At 42.3% G+C, this 14,211-nt stretch overlaps 1 protein-coding gene across 1 annotated transcript; it reads left to right on the forward strand.

The window, feature by feature from the left end:
* Positions 1-10,903: 10,903 nt before the first annotated feature.
* On the forward strand, positions 10,904-13,484 carry LOC142373981 (syntaxin-binding protein 4-like). Its single transcript, XM_075457469.1, has 3 exons — positions 10,904-10,978; positions 12,019-12,076; positions 13,325-13,484. The coding sequence occupies exons 1-3, from the start codon at positions 10,909-10,911 to the stop codon at positions 13,476-13,478; spliced, it is 282 nt and encodes a 93-aa protein (XP_075313584.1). The 5' UTR covers positions 10,904-10,908; the 3' UTR covers positions 13,479-13,484.
* Positions 13,485-14,211: the final 727 nt, after the last annotated feature.

Here is a 14,211-nt window from a genome sequence, read left to right on the forward strand (position 1 = left end):
CAAAGTCATCTGTAAACACTGCCAAGTTGAATTGTCTTCTCAGCGTAGTAGTTCCAGTCTAAAATATCACTTAAAGGCAAAACACACAACTGATAGCAGCAAGTCATTCAAGGAAACAGACAGTGGAGCGAGGCTTCTACATAAAAACTACAGAAAGATGCTGATGTTAAAAGTGTGTTTGCACAACAAATGTTATGGCACTTTCATTCATATGGCAGCACATTTAAAATAAAGCTAAATGCTAAAAGCTATACGCTACTTTTGGATTCATTTTTGGATTCTGCGTACAAATGCGATTAATCGTGATTAATCAGGGAAATCATGTGATTAATTAGATTAAACATTTTAATGCCCAGCCCTAGTTTTTTTTAACTTAACTTCTTGTCATAGAAGAAACTTTGGAAAAGGGAATTCAGACTAAAGAGGTGCACAAACTTTCGTATCAAGTGAGCAATGGACAAAACTTCCCAAACATTGGTGTGGTCCTTTAACTTTGACCCTGCCTCTCTCTCCGTATCAGTGAAAACCTTCATCTAACAAACAATAGAAACCAGTAGAAGCCTTCAGCATCGCAGTACGATGAGGCTTTCATCAGCCGTAGCTAACGCTCCTACCTGAGCGATTTACAGGTAGAACACCACTTCCTGTAGCTTTCCGTTACCTGCTCAGTGTTTAGCTTCGTGTTTGAGTGGCTGAACGCTCGTGTTTGTGCAGTAGATTAGCCAACAAAATCAAAGCATCATCAAACAGCGGAGGGGGAGAGATCCAGCACGCCCGACTCACCCGCAGACACCGGGAGGCGTTAAAATGTTCTGATCAGAGGCTCGCCGCAGCCCGACCGGGCGTTTTTCTGCTGGTTGTTCCTCTTCTGTGTTCTGAAACAAGCTGCAGATCCTGAGTCTGAAGCTGCCGCTCTGTAAAATATGGCTTTAGTTTCTCTGTGTGACCAGCTGGGCTGTGATGTACATGATGAAATAAAAAAAACCTGATTTGAAACGCACCTGCTGCAGCTGTAAGTGTTGCTCCTTCGGTTCAGACTCCGATGGGTTTATTCACAGTTCCAGAAAGAGGAGAGACTCCAGATTACTCCGAGCATGGAAAATGACTAAAGGCTGATTTATGGTCGCCTACGGAGACCCTCCCTGAGACGCTCTCCATCGCTTGCGTGCATCGGCCAACATTTATATCTATCTATCCGTTGAGGAGACGGAGACCGCAAGGGTTGTGATTGGTCGGCTAATGACATCATTTCCTGAATCACTTTCCCGGTTTAGCTCCTTCCTCTCAGAACAACAACACCGCCATCTTTGAAAGAGTTTACTGAGTGTGCCGGTCAACATTTTGTCAAAATTATTTGCATTTCAACATCAACAAGCTCCAACTCCAACAACAGTCTTTCTCTCTCGGTCGCCATCGCTCACTGTGAGGAGGAACGGAGCCGGAAGGTGAACAACCAATCAACCACTTTCACCATAGACGTAAGAGATTGGGTCGTTTAACGTAGCGCCGCCTACTGATCGGGAGGTGAACTGCCTTGCGTATCCAACATCCCGACGGAGAACTTCGTAAGGTTTAACAGCCTCTGCGTGACCACGGAGACGGATTGACGGATAGCGACGGAGAAGCATACCGAGGCCTTTAGAAGAGGATACAAGGTCAAAGAAATGTTCAATCATAGTTTAGACCTACTGTTATGAAGATGGTGGAGCAGGAGGGGGAATCCATTCTTAATCCATTCTCTTTTTAACTGCGATAGGTCCAGTTCCTGATCTGGAACCAGTTCTTTGCATTTCAACAGCTGTTGAACCGGCTGGACCGGTGAGGATAACTGGTTCCAGATCAGCGCTAACTCTTACCTGGTTCTAGCTTTAAGAACCTCTTACATCAGGAGCGTGTTTCAGGAGTCCAACCTGAAAAAACTACAACTTTGAACAGCTGGTCTGTCTGATCCAAGCGAGAACAAAATGTAGACATAACGATCTGAGGATGGGAGTGCAGGATGAGTCCCAAAGCAGCCACCTCATATGAAGGATGTCGACCCGCTGACGAGTGGAAACTTAAAGGGATAGTTCGCCTCTTTTGACATAAATCTGTATGATATCCCGTATTAGCATTATCCTTTATAATAATAATACTAATAACTTGAACTTATATAGCGCCTTTCAGGGTACCCAAGGTCGCTTAACAAGAGAAAATAAGGGGGGAAGGGTGAACTTTAGCTTCGTTTCCACTATGCAGTCCGGTACCTTTCCCACTGTACAAAGGGGACCCTCAGTGGGTGGGCGGAGTGCGTGCCGAAGCATGAATAGCAAATGACAGCAAATAACATCCATAATGTGGAACCACCTCCCAGCTTCTTCAGCTTGATGCCACACCGGCTCGCGGTCCGGTTGAAACCACTCTCTGACATTTCTGCTCAATCAGCTGGAAAACTTTTTGGTTTTGCCCAGTGCCATCGAGCTCCCGCTGCACAGCCTCCTCACCAACAACGGAGAGCAGAGCCTGGAACCGGTCCTGTGTGCTCGGTACCCCAAGCAGAAGGGTTACAGACATGGTAACGGGTTCCATGGGACCGGCACGCTTTGGTGGTTCAGAACTGTTCTGAACCGACCCGTACCGGACTGCATAGTGGAAACGAGGCTATCTTCTTACCCCCTGCTGCGTCCTGTGAGCAGAGTTCCAGCCTCGTTTTGGTGTTGATGAAGGTAGTCCGGCTAGTTGGCTGGGGTTTAAAAAATAAAGCGTTTTGCTTCTCATAACAATATGCGTTCAACAGAGTAATACATTTGCATCACAAAATGGTTCTCCAGGAAAAAGTCAGAGCTCACAATCGCTTGGCCCTATTTTCTCTCCCTTCGTATCACTGCCTGCAGTGCAGACCGTGCAGACCGAAGTGCAGACCGAGCAGTCCCCTGCTTCCGAGCAGCAAATGTTACACCTCCCCTTCCTTCAAAGGGGAATAGTAAAGAACAGACACAAGAAACGATGTTACTGTCGTCACGTCCAGTGTTGTAATGAACGAGCAGCAGCAACAAGTTTCCCCTTCGCTAACTTAGACATAATAAGTGAGACTCGATCAGCAGGTAAGACTCTCAAAACAAACTTTTAAGAAATCACTCTAAGAAAACAATGTACAATGAAAAATAAGCAAAATAATATTCAAGTATTGGCATTTTAAACACTTTATTGTTCTAATGAATTTTTCTATCGTCTGTTATTGCAAGACCAGAGTAGCTGATCACAGATCACTCGATTAGAAAATCAATGTGCCAAGTTCTCTTCTACAAAGACACAAACAAAAATGTGTTCTTGCTTCTCTCCAGGCACCACCATGAATGAAAACAAAACACTTTTTAACCAAATAGTATATTCTTTCTTTTTGTTCAACAGCAAACATATTTATAACCGTTACATAAACACCGTAACAGGCGCGGCTGTCGGCAGGCGGCAGCAGGCAGTGATACGAAGGGAGAGAAAATAGGGCCAAGAGATTGTGAGGTCTGACTTTTTCCTGGAGAACCATTTTGTGATGCAAATGTATTACTCTGTTGAACGCATATTGTTTTGAGAAGCAAAATCATCATAAATCATGAATGATGTTGCTAATATGGGATGTCATACAGCTTCATGTCAAAAGAGGCGAACTATCCCTTTAACCTGTGAAGGGAACAGAGTCAGGAAAATGTAGAAATTCTACGATGTTTGTTTTAAAGGGAAGTTCCGTCATGAGTTTGGCTTGACTTCAACCTGTGAGTGAACTGGATGGGTTGGTGTACCTCAGCTCCCAGACCAGTTTGTGTTTGGTGGAAATGCTCTAAAGTGTTCCAAGTGTGGCGCATGAGCTGAACCAGAACCCGTTCTGTACTCAAGATGTGTAACAAATGCAATAAGTTACGCTGAACTGGATCCTGTAGGAAAGCACTCCTAGCAAATGGCCAGAGCCATCAGGTGGTCTGTTGGCAAAGAGAGATCAAACACATAGGTCATGGTGGGATGAGGCACAGAGTGGCATCTTTTCAGCCATTTCAGTTTAAATACAAAGAGTTGTGTGTTATTTAACAGGAGTATTTGAGACTGAAGCCTTCCAGCAAATACATAGGCCCAGAATGACGAGTAGGAGAATATTGTGTTTCCAGGAAATACTGATAAGGCAGATAAAAAAGGCATGAAATGCTTAAAAATCAAATCCTTTAAAGCTTTTCCTTCGGTTATTTCAACATAACAAAATGTCCTGGTCCCTGTCAGCACACAGAGGTGTCCTAATGGGGACTGTAGCAGCTGATTTAGAGTGAAAACATCACGTATAAACAGAGACGGTGTCACATCTCCAGCAGGTATATCTGCCATCAACGTTTAACTGAGCAGCAGCTGGTGGAATCTGAATCTGTGAGAACTGAAGAACTGGTATCGGCTGTTCTGATAAGGATGACACATGTAAGTCAAGACTTTGTGTTCACATCTGCCAGCAGAGATGAGGGCTTAATTTCTCCAACCCCAATAAAATGAGGTCTGGTTTCTCTACATAATGAGATCAATTCTGTTATTTTTCTGTTAAGTTCATATGGGTTACATAATCCTAAGTTCATAATGGTTACATAACCCTAAATTCATAAGGGTTACCTAACTCTGAGTTCATCGGGGGTTACCTAACCCTAAATTCATAGGGGTTACCTAACTCTAAATTTATAGGGGTTACCTAACCCTAAATTCATAGGGGTTACCTAACCCTAAATTCATAGGGGTTACCTAACTCTAAATTTATAGGAGTTACCTAACCCTAAGTTCATAGGAGTTACCTAACCCTAAATTCATAAGGGTTACCTAACCCTAAATTCATAAGGGTTACCTAACCCTAAATTCATAAGGGTTACCTAACCCTAAATTCATAGGGGTTACCTAACTCTAAATTTATAGGGGTTACCTAACCCTAAATTCATAGGGGTTACCTAACCCTAAATTCATAAGGGTTACCTAACCCTAAATTCATAAGGGTTACCTAACCCTAAATTCATAAGGGTTACCTAACCCTAAATTCATAGGGGTTACCTAACTCTAAATTTATAGGGGTTACCTAACCCTAAATTCATAGGGGTTACCTAACCCTAAATTCATAGGAATTACCTAACCCTAAATTCATAAGGGTTACCTAACTCTAAATTTATAGGGGTTACCTAACCCTAAGTTCATAGGAGTTACCTAACCCTAAATTCATAGGGGTTACCTAACCCTAAATTCATAGGAGTTACCTAACCCTAAATTCATAAGGGTTACCTAACCCTAAATTCATAGGGGTTACCTAACCCTAAATTCATAGGAGTTACCTAACCCTGAGTTCATAGGGGTTACCTAACTCTAAATTCATAGGGGTTACCTAACCCTAAGTTCATAGGAGTTACCTAACCCTAAATTCATAAGGGTTACCTAACCCTAAATTCATAGGGGTTACCTAACCCTAAATTCATAGGGGTTACCTAACCCTAAATTCATAAGGGTTACCTAACCCTAAATTCATAGGGGTTACCTAACCCTAAGTTCATAGGAGTTACCTAACCCTAAATTCATAAGGGTTACCTAACCCTAAATTCATAGGGGTTACCTAACCCTATATTCATAGGTGTTACCTAACCCTAAATTCATAGGGGTTACCTAACTCTAAGTTCATAGGGGTTATCTAACCCTAAATTCATAGGGGTTACCTAACCCTAAATTCATAGGGATTACCTAACCCTAAATTCATAGGCGTTACCTAACCCTAAATTCATAGGGGTTACTTAACCCTAAATTCATAGGGGTTACCTAATTCTAAGTTCATAGGGATTACCTAACCCTAAATTCATAAGGGTTACCTAACTCTAAATTCATAGGGGTTACCTAACCCTAAATTCATAGGGATTACCTAACCCTAAATTCATAGGGGTTACCTAATTCTAAGTTCAAAGGGGTTACCTAACCCAAAATTCATTGGGGTTACCTAACCCTAAATTCATAGGGGCTACCTAACTCTAAGTTCATAGGTGTTACCTAACCCTAAATTCATAGGTGTTACCTAACCCTAAATTCATAGGAGTTACCTAACCCTAAATTCATAAGGGTTACCTAACCCTGAGTTCATAGGGGTTACCTAACTCTAAATTCATAGGGGTTACCTAACCCTAAATTCATAGGAGTTACCTAACCCTAAATTCATTGGGGTTACCTAACCCTGAGTTCATAGGGGTTACCTAACTCTAAATTCATAGGGGTTACCTAACCCTAAATTCATAGGGGTTACCTAACCCTAAAATCATAGGGTTTACCTAACCCTAAGTTCATAGGGGTTACCTAACCCTAACCCTGTTAAAGCTCTTGTGGAAAAGCTTTAAGTGGAAGGCTTTATGATGAGCTGTCTGCATTAAAGGACCCTAGGTTTCAGCATACTGAAGCACAGAGTCAGCTCGACCTTCATATTCTTTATTCAGTCGAACAGAGCATCAGTGCTGGAGGTTGTTGGGTTCAGTCCGTATTCAGCAGCAAAGATGTGGATTTTTGATGCAGTCACTTAAATTTCCTCCATCAGAGTGTCAGTGGGAGGATGTGGGCGCGCTTACATAATTACCAGCCGTTGTCTCAGGATCACAGGCGGCGAGCAGGGACTTCCTGCAGCAGCTCTGATGGAAAGTAGGTCAGACTGTTTACTTCACGTTTGGACACATTTTGGGTTTTTTAGCAGTTTACTTGATGGTGTTTGAGGTTAGATAATCATTCAGAGGCTAAAATGTAACTTCATCCCACTATGATCAGTTACTGAGATAAACTCTCTGATTTCAAATGGCTGACCCCTCCTAACATCTACCCCTCATCACATCTACCCTATTTGTGAGCTAATAGGACCTAATTCATACTTCATTCTGACATTCGCAGTCATTAAAATTATAATAATTTGTTCGTTCTGCTGAAAATGTTCAGACCTGGCGCCCAGCATGTGTCTGCAGTGATAAACTTATTTATAACTCCGTTCACCTGAGGCTGGAGGTCTGAAGCCCGACAAACTGGGGCAGTTATTCAACGTCTGACAGTTTATCAGGAGGTAATCAGTACGAGACGAGGACCTATTCAGCTTGTTTTGGGGCTGTTAAGTCTCCAGATGGTGGTCTGTAATCTGAAGTGTAACAAGAGAAGAAGAGAGGTCCAGTTTCCAGGTCTGAGGCGCCAAGTCAGAGAAATTAGGACTCTAAACTCAGAGGAGAAAAGGTTCTTCTGTTTCATAGATGTGAATTTACACTGATTAGAATGTAAAGATCAAAATCAAATCAAATTTATTTGTAGCACATTTCATGTACAAAACAGTACTTTACATAAAATAAAAGCATTGCAGCAGGGAGTGGAAGAAGCATTAAAAACACATAAAAGAATATAAAGAGAAACAAATAAAATCATTTCAATGATTAAAAACAAGCAACAGTCCAGATAAGTTCAAAGATATCGTGCAGATTTCATGCATAGACACATGAGAACAGAAATGTTTTTAACCTGGATTTAAAAATGTCTCCATTTGGTGAAAGTTTAATCTCCACTGGCAGTTTGTTCCACTTGTTTGCAGCATAACAGCTAAATGCTGGAGGACGTCGCACTGACTTCCATCCATGTTCTGGAGGTAGAAGCTGTCAGAGAACCAGCTCTTCATCCTGAAATCGGGCCCTTCTGTCCCCTTCTGTGGCCCCATTTTCCCTGAAAACACACTTTTTAATGAGAAACAGAATCAGCAGAAATAAGACTTTTCACCAGAGGTGGGTAGAGCAGCCAAAAATTGTACTCAAGTAAAAGTACTGTTACTTCAGAATAATACGACTCAAGTAAAAGTAAAAAGTAATTACTTGAGTAAAAGTAAAAAAAGTGAAAAAACTACTCAAGTACTGAGTAACTGTTGAGTAACATCTGATTTATTTGTTAACACAAGCATTCAATCAGACAGACAAAAATACTAAATAATCATCTTTAGGGAAATTAGAGTTCATCCAACTGATAAAATTAATTAAAATGAATTAATTCATTACAAAATAGCTTAAATTAAAATAATCCAGGTAAATTCAAGAACTTCAGTAAAGAATAAAAGAGACTTAGGAAATGTTTAAAACATATGTAACCCATATGTAACCTAAAAAACAAACATTCACCTATCCATGGGGGAAAAAAACGAGTTTAGGAAACTTAGCGCTACATGTTTCCTCAAGTTAGATGTTGAGTTTCTGCTGAAATGTGCGTTTGTTTTGGTTGACACAGAAGACACATAATGTAGCTGCTGTTTCTCACTCTTTGTAAGGTAAACATGCTTTCAGTATGAGGCCTCGTCTGCGTCTTCATTTCCCACCGTTGGTTCTGACATTTTTCATCTGTTTCTTTGTTTGTTTGCTACGACGGCTAATGCTAAAGCTAACCCGTCCCGCCGCTGAGATCGAGTACGGTCACGTGACCAGACTGCACGGCTGCGTCTGATTGGTGGAACACAGTCAGGTGGTAGCGCCTTTGGCGGAAGTCTCTCTCTCTGTCAGAATAAAACATTAAAATGAGGCGTACGCGGGGGGATAAAAATAATGAGGCGCAGAATACCAAAGAGGTAAGAAGAAAAGTAACCAGCTCATTGTAGCCTAATGTAGCGGAGTAAGAGGACAGTTTCTGCTGCACACATCTACTCAAGGAAAAGTAAAAAGCATAGAGATTAAAAACTGCTCCTAGAAGTATAATGTTTTCAAAAACTTACTCAAGTAAATGTAACTCGTTACTACCCACCTCTGCTTTTCAGGCTGCATCTGCTTCATCCGTTTGTATTTTTTTGCAGACGGTTACCATGACGACCACAGGCAGCAACCACCTCCATGATTCAGGTGCAATGAACAGCGTCTCCTGAGAGCTGTTAACTTTTCACAGCTTCCAGCATGCTTCTCATGATTTATCCCCAACGACTCGTCGCTCGACTGTTCCAACGCAAAGCTGCCGGATCGGACCTTTAAAAGCCCCCCCGACCAATCAGAAACCGTACATCTTCTTTGTGATCGCAGCATCTCTTTGACTTAAGGAAACAAATGATTTAGTATTTAGAGTTTGAGTTTGAATGTCTCAAAACAGATTAGATCTTCAGGCAAAGAGAAAATGTTTAACACGAAGCACAGACTTACTGAAACTGAAGCATTTCAAAGGAAATCCTGGTGTTATTTTTATTTTACTGTCAGATTATCAGCAAACTGATGCTTTCATATGATTAACCGACTCAGATTTAATCTTAAAAATGACAGAACAACGCTTGTTAGGCTGCATAAAACAACGTGGAACAGTTGGTGTAGTTTAAAATGTGTGTGAAATGACTCCAAAAGGCATCAATAATGTTTCTCCCCCAAGGAAAAATAATGATAAAGCATTATCACAGGGTGACAGAGCAGAAACAATGTTTCAGATCAATTACGAATATTTTTATGAATCCCAGAAGGGAAAAGATGTTGCTGCAGTGTGAATTCATATTTTCAAAGATATGATGTTGTTGAAGAAAACAAAGAAAGAAAAGTTGAAGTGTAGCAGAGAGGAAGGTGTGGTAGAAACCTTCAGAGGTCTCCATCAGTGGGTCGGGGTTTTGTTTTGTTGCTTAGCAACAACTTAGCTGATGATGTCACACACAGCATCAGCAGCTAACTCAGGTGAACTCTGTCAGCAGACAACATGGACAGAAGCTTGTTGTTGGTGGTGAAGAGGTCAACAGGAAGTGGCTCTATTAGAAACAGTTGGAATGGGTACAGCGCCACCTATCATACCGGGCTATGACACGCTTTGTGCCTCTGATCCCATTTACCGCCATATATCCGAGGAGAATTACCCTTGCTCAACTCATTCTTATTGTAATTTAGCCAATAATCTGATCCTTTCAGTGCCATGTGACCCCACTGAGTGATATGTCGTTATAGAGCACGCCCAAAACATTTAGTGATGCACCGAGGGTCATGAAGACATGGACTGCCATCCTCTGCTTCTCACTGGCAGCTGTAGCTGCTTTCATTGACTGTGTTGGTGTCTAATTTCACATTAAATATGTTTACACAGCACTGAAACAGCTCTGGTCAAAGTGTTAAACGACATCAGGTTGAATACTGATTCTGGTGATGTTTCAGTTCTGGTTCTGTTGGACCTCAGCGCTGCGTGTGATACTGTAGATCACAGAATCCTGTTGCACAGGCTGGAAAACTGGGTTGGACTTTCTGGAGCGGTCCTTAACTGGTTCAGGTCCTACTCAGAAGGCCAGAGATATTTTGTTCCAATTGGCAGCTATGAATCTGAGCGAGTGGCCATGACTTGTGGAGTCCCCCAGGGGTCAATTCTTGGACCTCTTCTGTTTAACTCCCTTTGGGTCAGATATCGCAGAACTTTAACATCAATTATCACAGTTATGCAGACGACACACAACTTTATGTGTCTCTGTCACCATGGCGACTGCAGCCCAGCAGACGTACTGTGTCAGTGTCTGGAGGAAGTAAACACCTGGATGAGAGAGAATTTTCTACAGTTAAATGAAGACAAAACTGAGATCATTCGGTTTGTTTTGGACTTCCCAAAAAGAAAATTAAAAATAAACATCTCTGTGCTTCAGCCACCTGGAAGGTCCATTTCTACTTGATTTTCTGTTTTGAAGCGCCTCGCGATCTGAGAACAGAGCTCCATATATAAAGATTATTCACTGACTTACTTTAACTACAACTCATTTAACATAAAAGGTAAAAGCAAACTTAATATGATCTAAAATGGAGGCTTGTTTTTAAGCACAGATCAACAGTGCAGCCTTCGCTCCTGTTGGTCACGTGACTCCCGCCTCCACCACCTGACACCGGCCTCTGATCCCTCGGCCCCGCTTCGGCACTCAGCCTGATGGGGTGAAACCTGGCCGGTGAAATGCATCGGTCTGAATTCACAGCAACACAAAGCAGCATCTCGCCTCAGATCGGGTGCTTTTGTTCCAGCGGTGAGAACTACATGCTCGACTCGGTGTGTTTACATGAGGATCGCTGAACTGTGCACGCAGGAGCGTTTCGTTTCCTGTCTGAGAGGCGAACGAGTTCAGGCCGTCAGACTCACAATCAAAGCAGAGAGACGACCTTCTGTCACCACGACAGAGATCATGTGACACGGCTCATTAAAGCTCGAAGAACAAACAGCCAGATGCAGCTTTGCAAACCTAAGCTGTACCTAAGATGTAGCTCTTGGGTTTCTGACCTTGGGGTGACCTTTAACCTTTAACATGCTAACTGAGGCCTGCAGAGTCTGAGATGTGAGAGGTTCCTTCTCTTAAAGCTCTTCTTTGGATGTGGGCTGCCTTTTGTTCCGTTCTCTGCCAACATGATCCCACACTGCTTCAGTAATGTTGAGCTCCGGGCTCTGGGGAGGATTCATCCCTCCATCAGACCTGCTGCCACTGATTTTCAGCCCACTTCTTGTGTCCTTTGGCACAGCTCAGCCTTTTCTCCCTGTTTCCCTTCCTTAAGAACGGCTTCCTGACAGCCACCCTTCCATGGAGCCCATTTCTGATGAGGCTTGGGCCAACAGCAGATGGATCAGCTGAAGCTCCAGATGCATCTCTCAGCTCCTGTGTCAGGTCTTTGCTGGATGTTTTCCTCTTTCTTAAGGACATCACTTTCAGATCCTGTTCATCTGCTGGAGATAGTTCTTTAGGCCTGACACTTCTTCTTCTGTCCTCCACTTGTCCAGTTTCCTCAAATGTTTTAAGGACACACTGCACACCATGCTGAGATATGCCAAGTTTTCAGCTAACAGCTCTTTGGGAATCACCTTGTTGCTGCAGAAATCCTGTTTTCTGTCTGTCACACTGTGTTATCTTTGCTGTTTTTCACACATGCAGCTAAAGAAATGGGAACAAATCTTAATTCCAGTCTTAAAACCCACAAAGAGCTTCTAGATTATTCACAAACAGGAAGAAATGAGGTTCTGATCAGGACCAGTGCTGTAGTTCAAACATCAACTAAACACTCTTTACTCTCCCTCCAGGTCTTCCTTATGGCTGGGAGGAGGCCTACACCGCTGATGGAGTAAAATACTACATCAAGTAAGAGAAACTTTCAGCACATCCTAATTGTTTAGCTTATATTTCTAAATTTAAATACTAAACTCTTAAATTATCATTAAACTGAAAAACAAGTAGCCTACCGGATGGGATACGACACTTCTCTGAATGATGCGACATGTTCTGTAACTTTTATGGCCATCAAAAGAGAAGGCCAATGAAAACGCAGAGTAAATCTGCTTTAAATCATAGAAAATACAGCAAAACCTGCCTGAGAACCATCACATTATTACTAGGACTGGGCGAGTTAACTCGTTATTATCGCGTAAACTCGCTAGTTATTTAACGGCGATAAATATTTTATCGTGCACAGTTTTTTTTTTATATATATATTATTTTTTGGGGCTTTTGTGCCTTTAATAGAGAGGAAAGTTCAGAGAGAGGGGGAACAACACGCAGCATAGGGCCGTCCGATGTGGGACTTGAACCGGGGCCAGCTGCAGCGAGGACTATAGCCTCTGTACATGGGGCGCCTGCTCAACCCACTACGCCACAGACCACCTGTGTTTTATTATTTATTTTATTCTGTAAAAGTCTGTTGCTCACAGGCTTTTATTTTGTAAAAGTCTGCTGCTGTCTGCTGTGGAACAGGAAAAGAAAGTAATCGGCGGATCCACCAAACATGGAGAAGGGTACGGAACTATAACTCGGCCATTTTCATGTTAAAGTTCTTCCAGACGGCGGAGTCGACAGAACCAAAGTCATCTGTAAACTCTGCCAAGTTGAATTGTCTTCTCAGCGTAGTAGTTCCAGTCTAAAATATCACTTAAAGGCAAAACACACAACTGATAGCAGCAAGTCATTCAAGGAAACAGACAGTGGAGCGAGGCTTCTACATAAAAACTACAGAAAGATGCTGATGTTAAAAGTGTGTTTGCACAACAAATGTTATGGCACTTTCATTCATATGGCAGCACATTTAAAATAAAGCTAAATGCTAAAAGCTATACACTACTTTTGGATTCATTTTTGGATTCTGCGTACAAATGCGATTAATCGCGATTAATCAGGGAAATCATGTGATTAATTAGATTAAAAACTTTAATCGTTGCCCAGCCCTAGTTATTACATGACATCAGCTGAGTGCAGGTCCAGTCCTGCTGAAAACCTGCCTGAGAAAGCAGCTGGAAAAGTGCCCGAAGAGGCATGAGGATGCTCAGAAAAGCGTTTGGTGATGCATAACTTTCAGCTCGCTTCTTGTTCTCTGTTTCTTGTTGTGACCCATGACAGTCACATGACCCAGACGACATCATGGCGCCTCCCTGAGACAAGCGGCGCCGTCCCCGAGCCGCCTTCCCCCGCTGAGGCCTCGGAGCTGGACGCAGAGCGGGACGGAGAGGTGTCGGGCTGGAGGCCGAGCCCGGCCATAGAGACGGAGATGTAGAAGCCGGTTCTCCTTCCTCTGGCCTCTGCATCACTTCAGCTTCCCCCCCGACAGCACAGGCTGGCTGAAATCCTTCACTTAAAGCCTATAATAAAGTCTACACAACATACCTGTACATTTTAGGAAGCTCGTTTATTTAACTTGAAATACTTTCTACATGTGGATTTAACTCACGTCTGCAGCCAGGTGTAAATCTGTGTGAAGCGAGCAGGAAATAACCGCCCACAGTCATCTACGTCAGTCTTTAGCTTCATATGTGAAACATTTTTAACTGTCGGGTCAGATCTTTCACATCGCTGAGATCTTTCTCATCACAAACTCTTTGTTACCAAACAGTTAAGAATCAAATCAAATGAAATCAAATTTATTTATATAGCACATTTCATGTACAAACAGTTCAAAGTGCTTCACATAAAATAAAAGCATTGCAGCAGGGAGTGGAAGAAGCATTAAAAATACATAAAATAATATAAAGAGAAACAAATAAAAGCATTTAAATGAATTTAAAAACAAGCAACAGTCCAGATAAGTTCAAAGATATCGTGCAGATTTCATGCATAGACACATGAGAACAGAAATGTTTTTAACCTGGATTTAAAAATGTCTCCATTTGGTGAAAGTTTAATCTCCACTGGCAGTTTGTTCCACTTGTTTGCAGCATAACAGCTAAATGCTGCTTCTCCATGTTTAGTCTGGACTCTGGACTGGACCAGCTGACCTGAGTCCCAAGAAC

Source organism: Odontesthes bonariensis, chromosome 23 (genome assembly GCF_027942865.1).
Source record: "Odontesthes bonariensis isolate fOdoBon6 chromosome 23, fOdoBon6.hap1, whole genome shotgun sequence".
Lineage (NCBI taxonomy): Eukaryota > Metazoa > Chordata > Actinopteri > Atheriniformes > Atherinopsidae > Odontesthes > Odontesthes bonariensis.

What these genes read in the sequence shown, in the direction of transcription:
- LOC142373981 (XM_075457469.1), top strand. Translation starts at nt 10,909, where the DNA reads ATGCATCGGTCTGAATTCACAGCAACACAAAGCAGCATCTCGCCTCAG. An exon ending in CGGGTGCTTTTGTTCCAGCG is followed by an intron (nt 10,979 to 12,018) that starts GTGAGAACTACA and finishes CTCTCCCTCCAG; the next exon opens with GTCTTCCTTATGGCTGGGAG. An exon ending in GGAGTAAAATACTACATCAA is followed by an intron (nt 12,077 to 13,324) that starts GTAAGAGAAACT and finishes GACCCATGACAG; the next exon opens with TCACATGACCCAGACGACAT.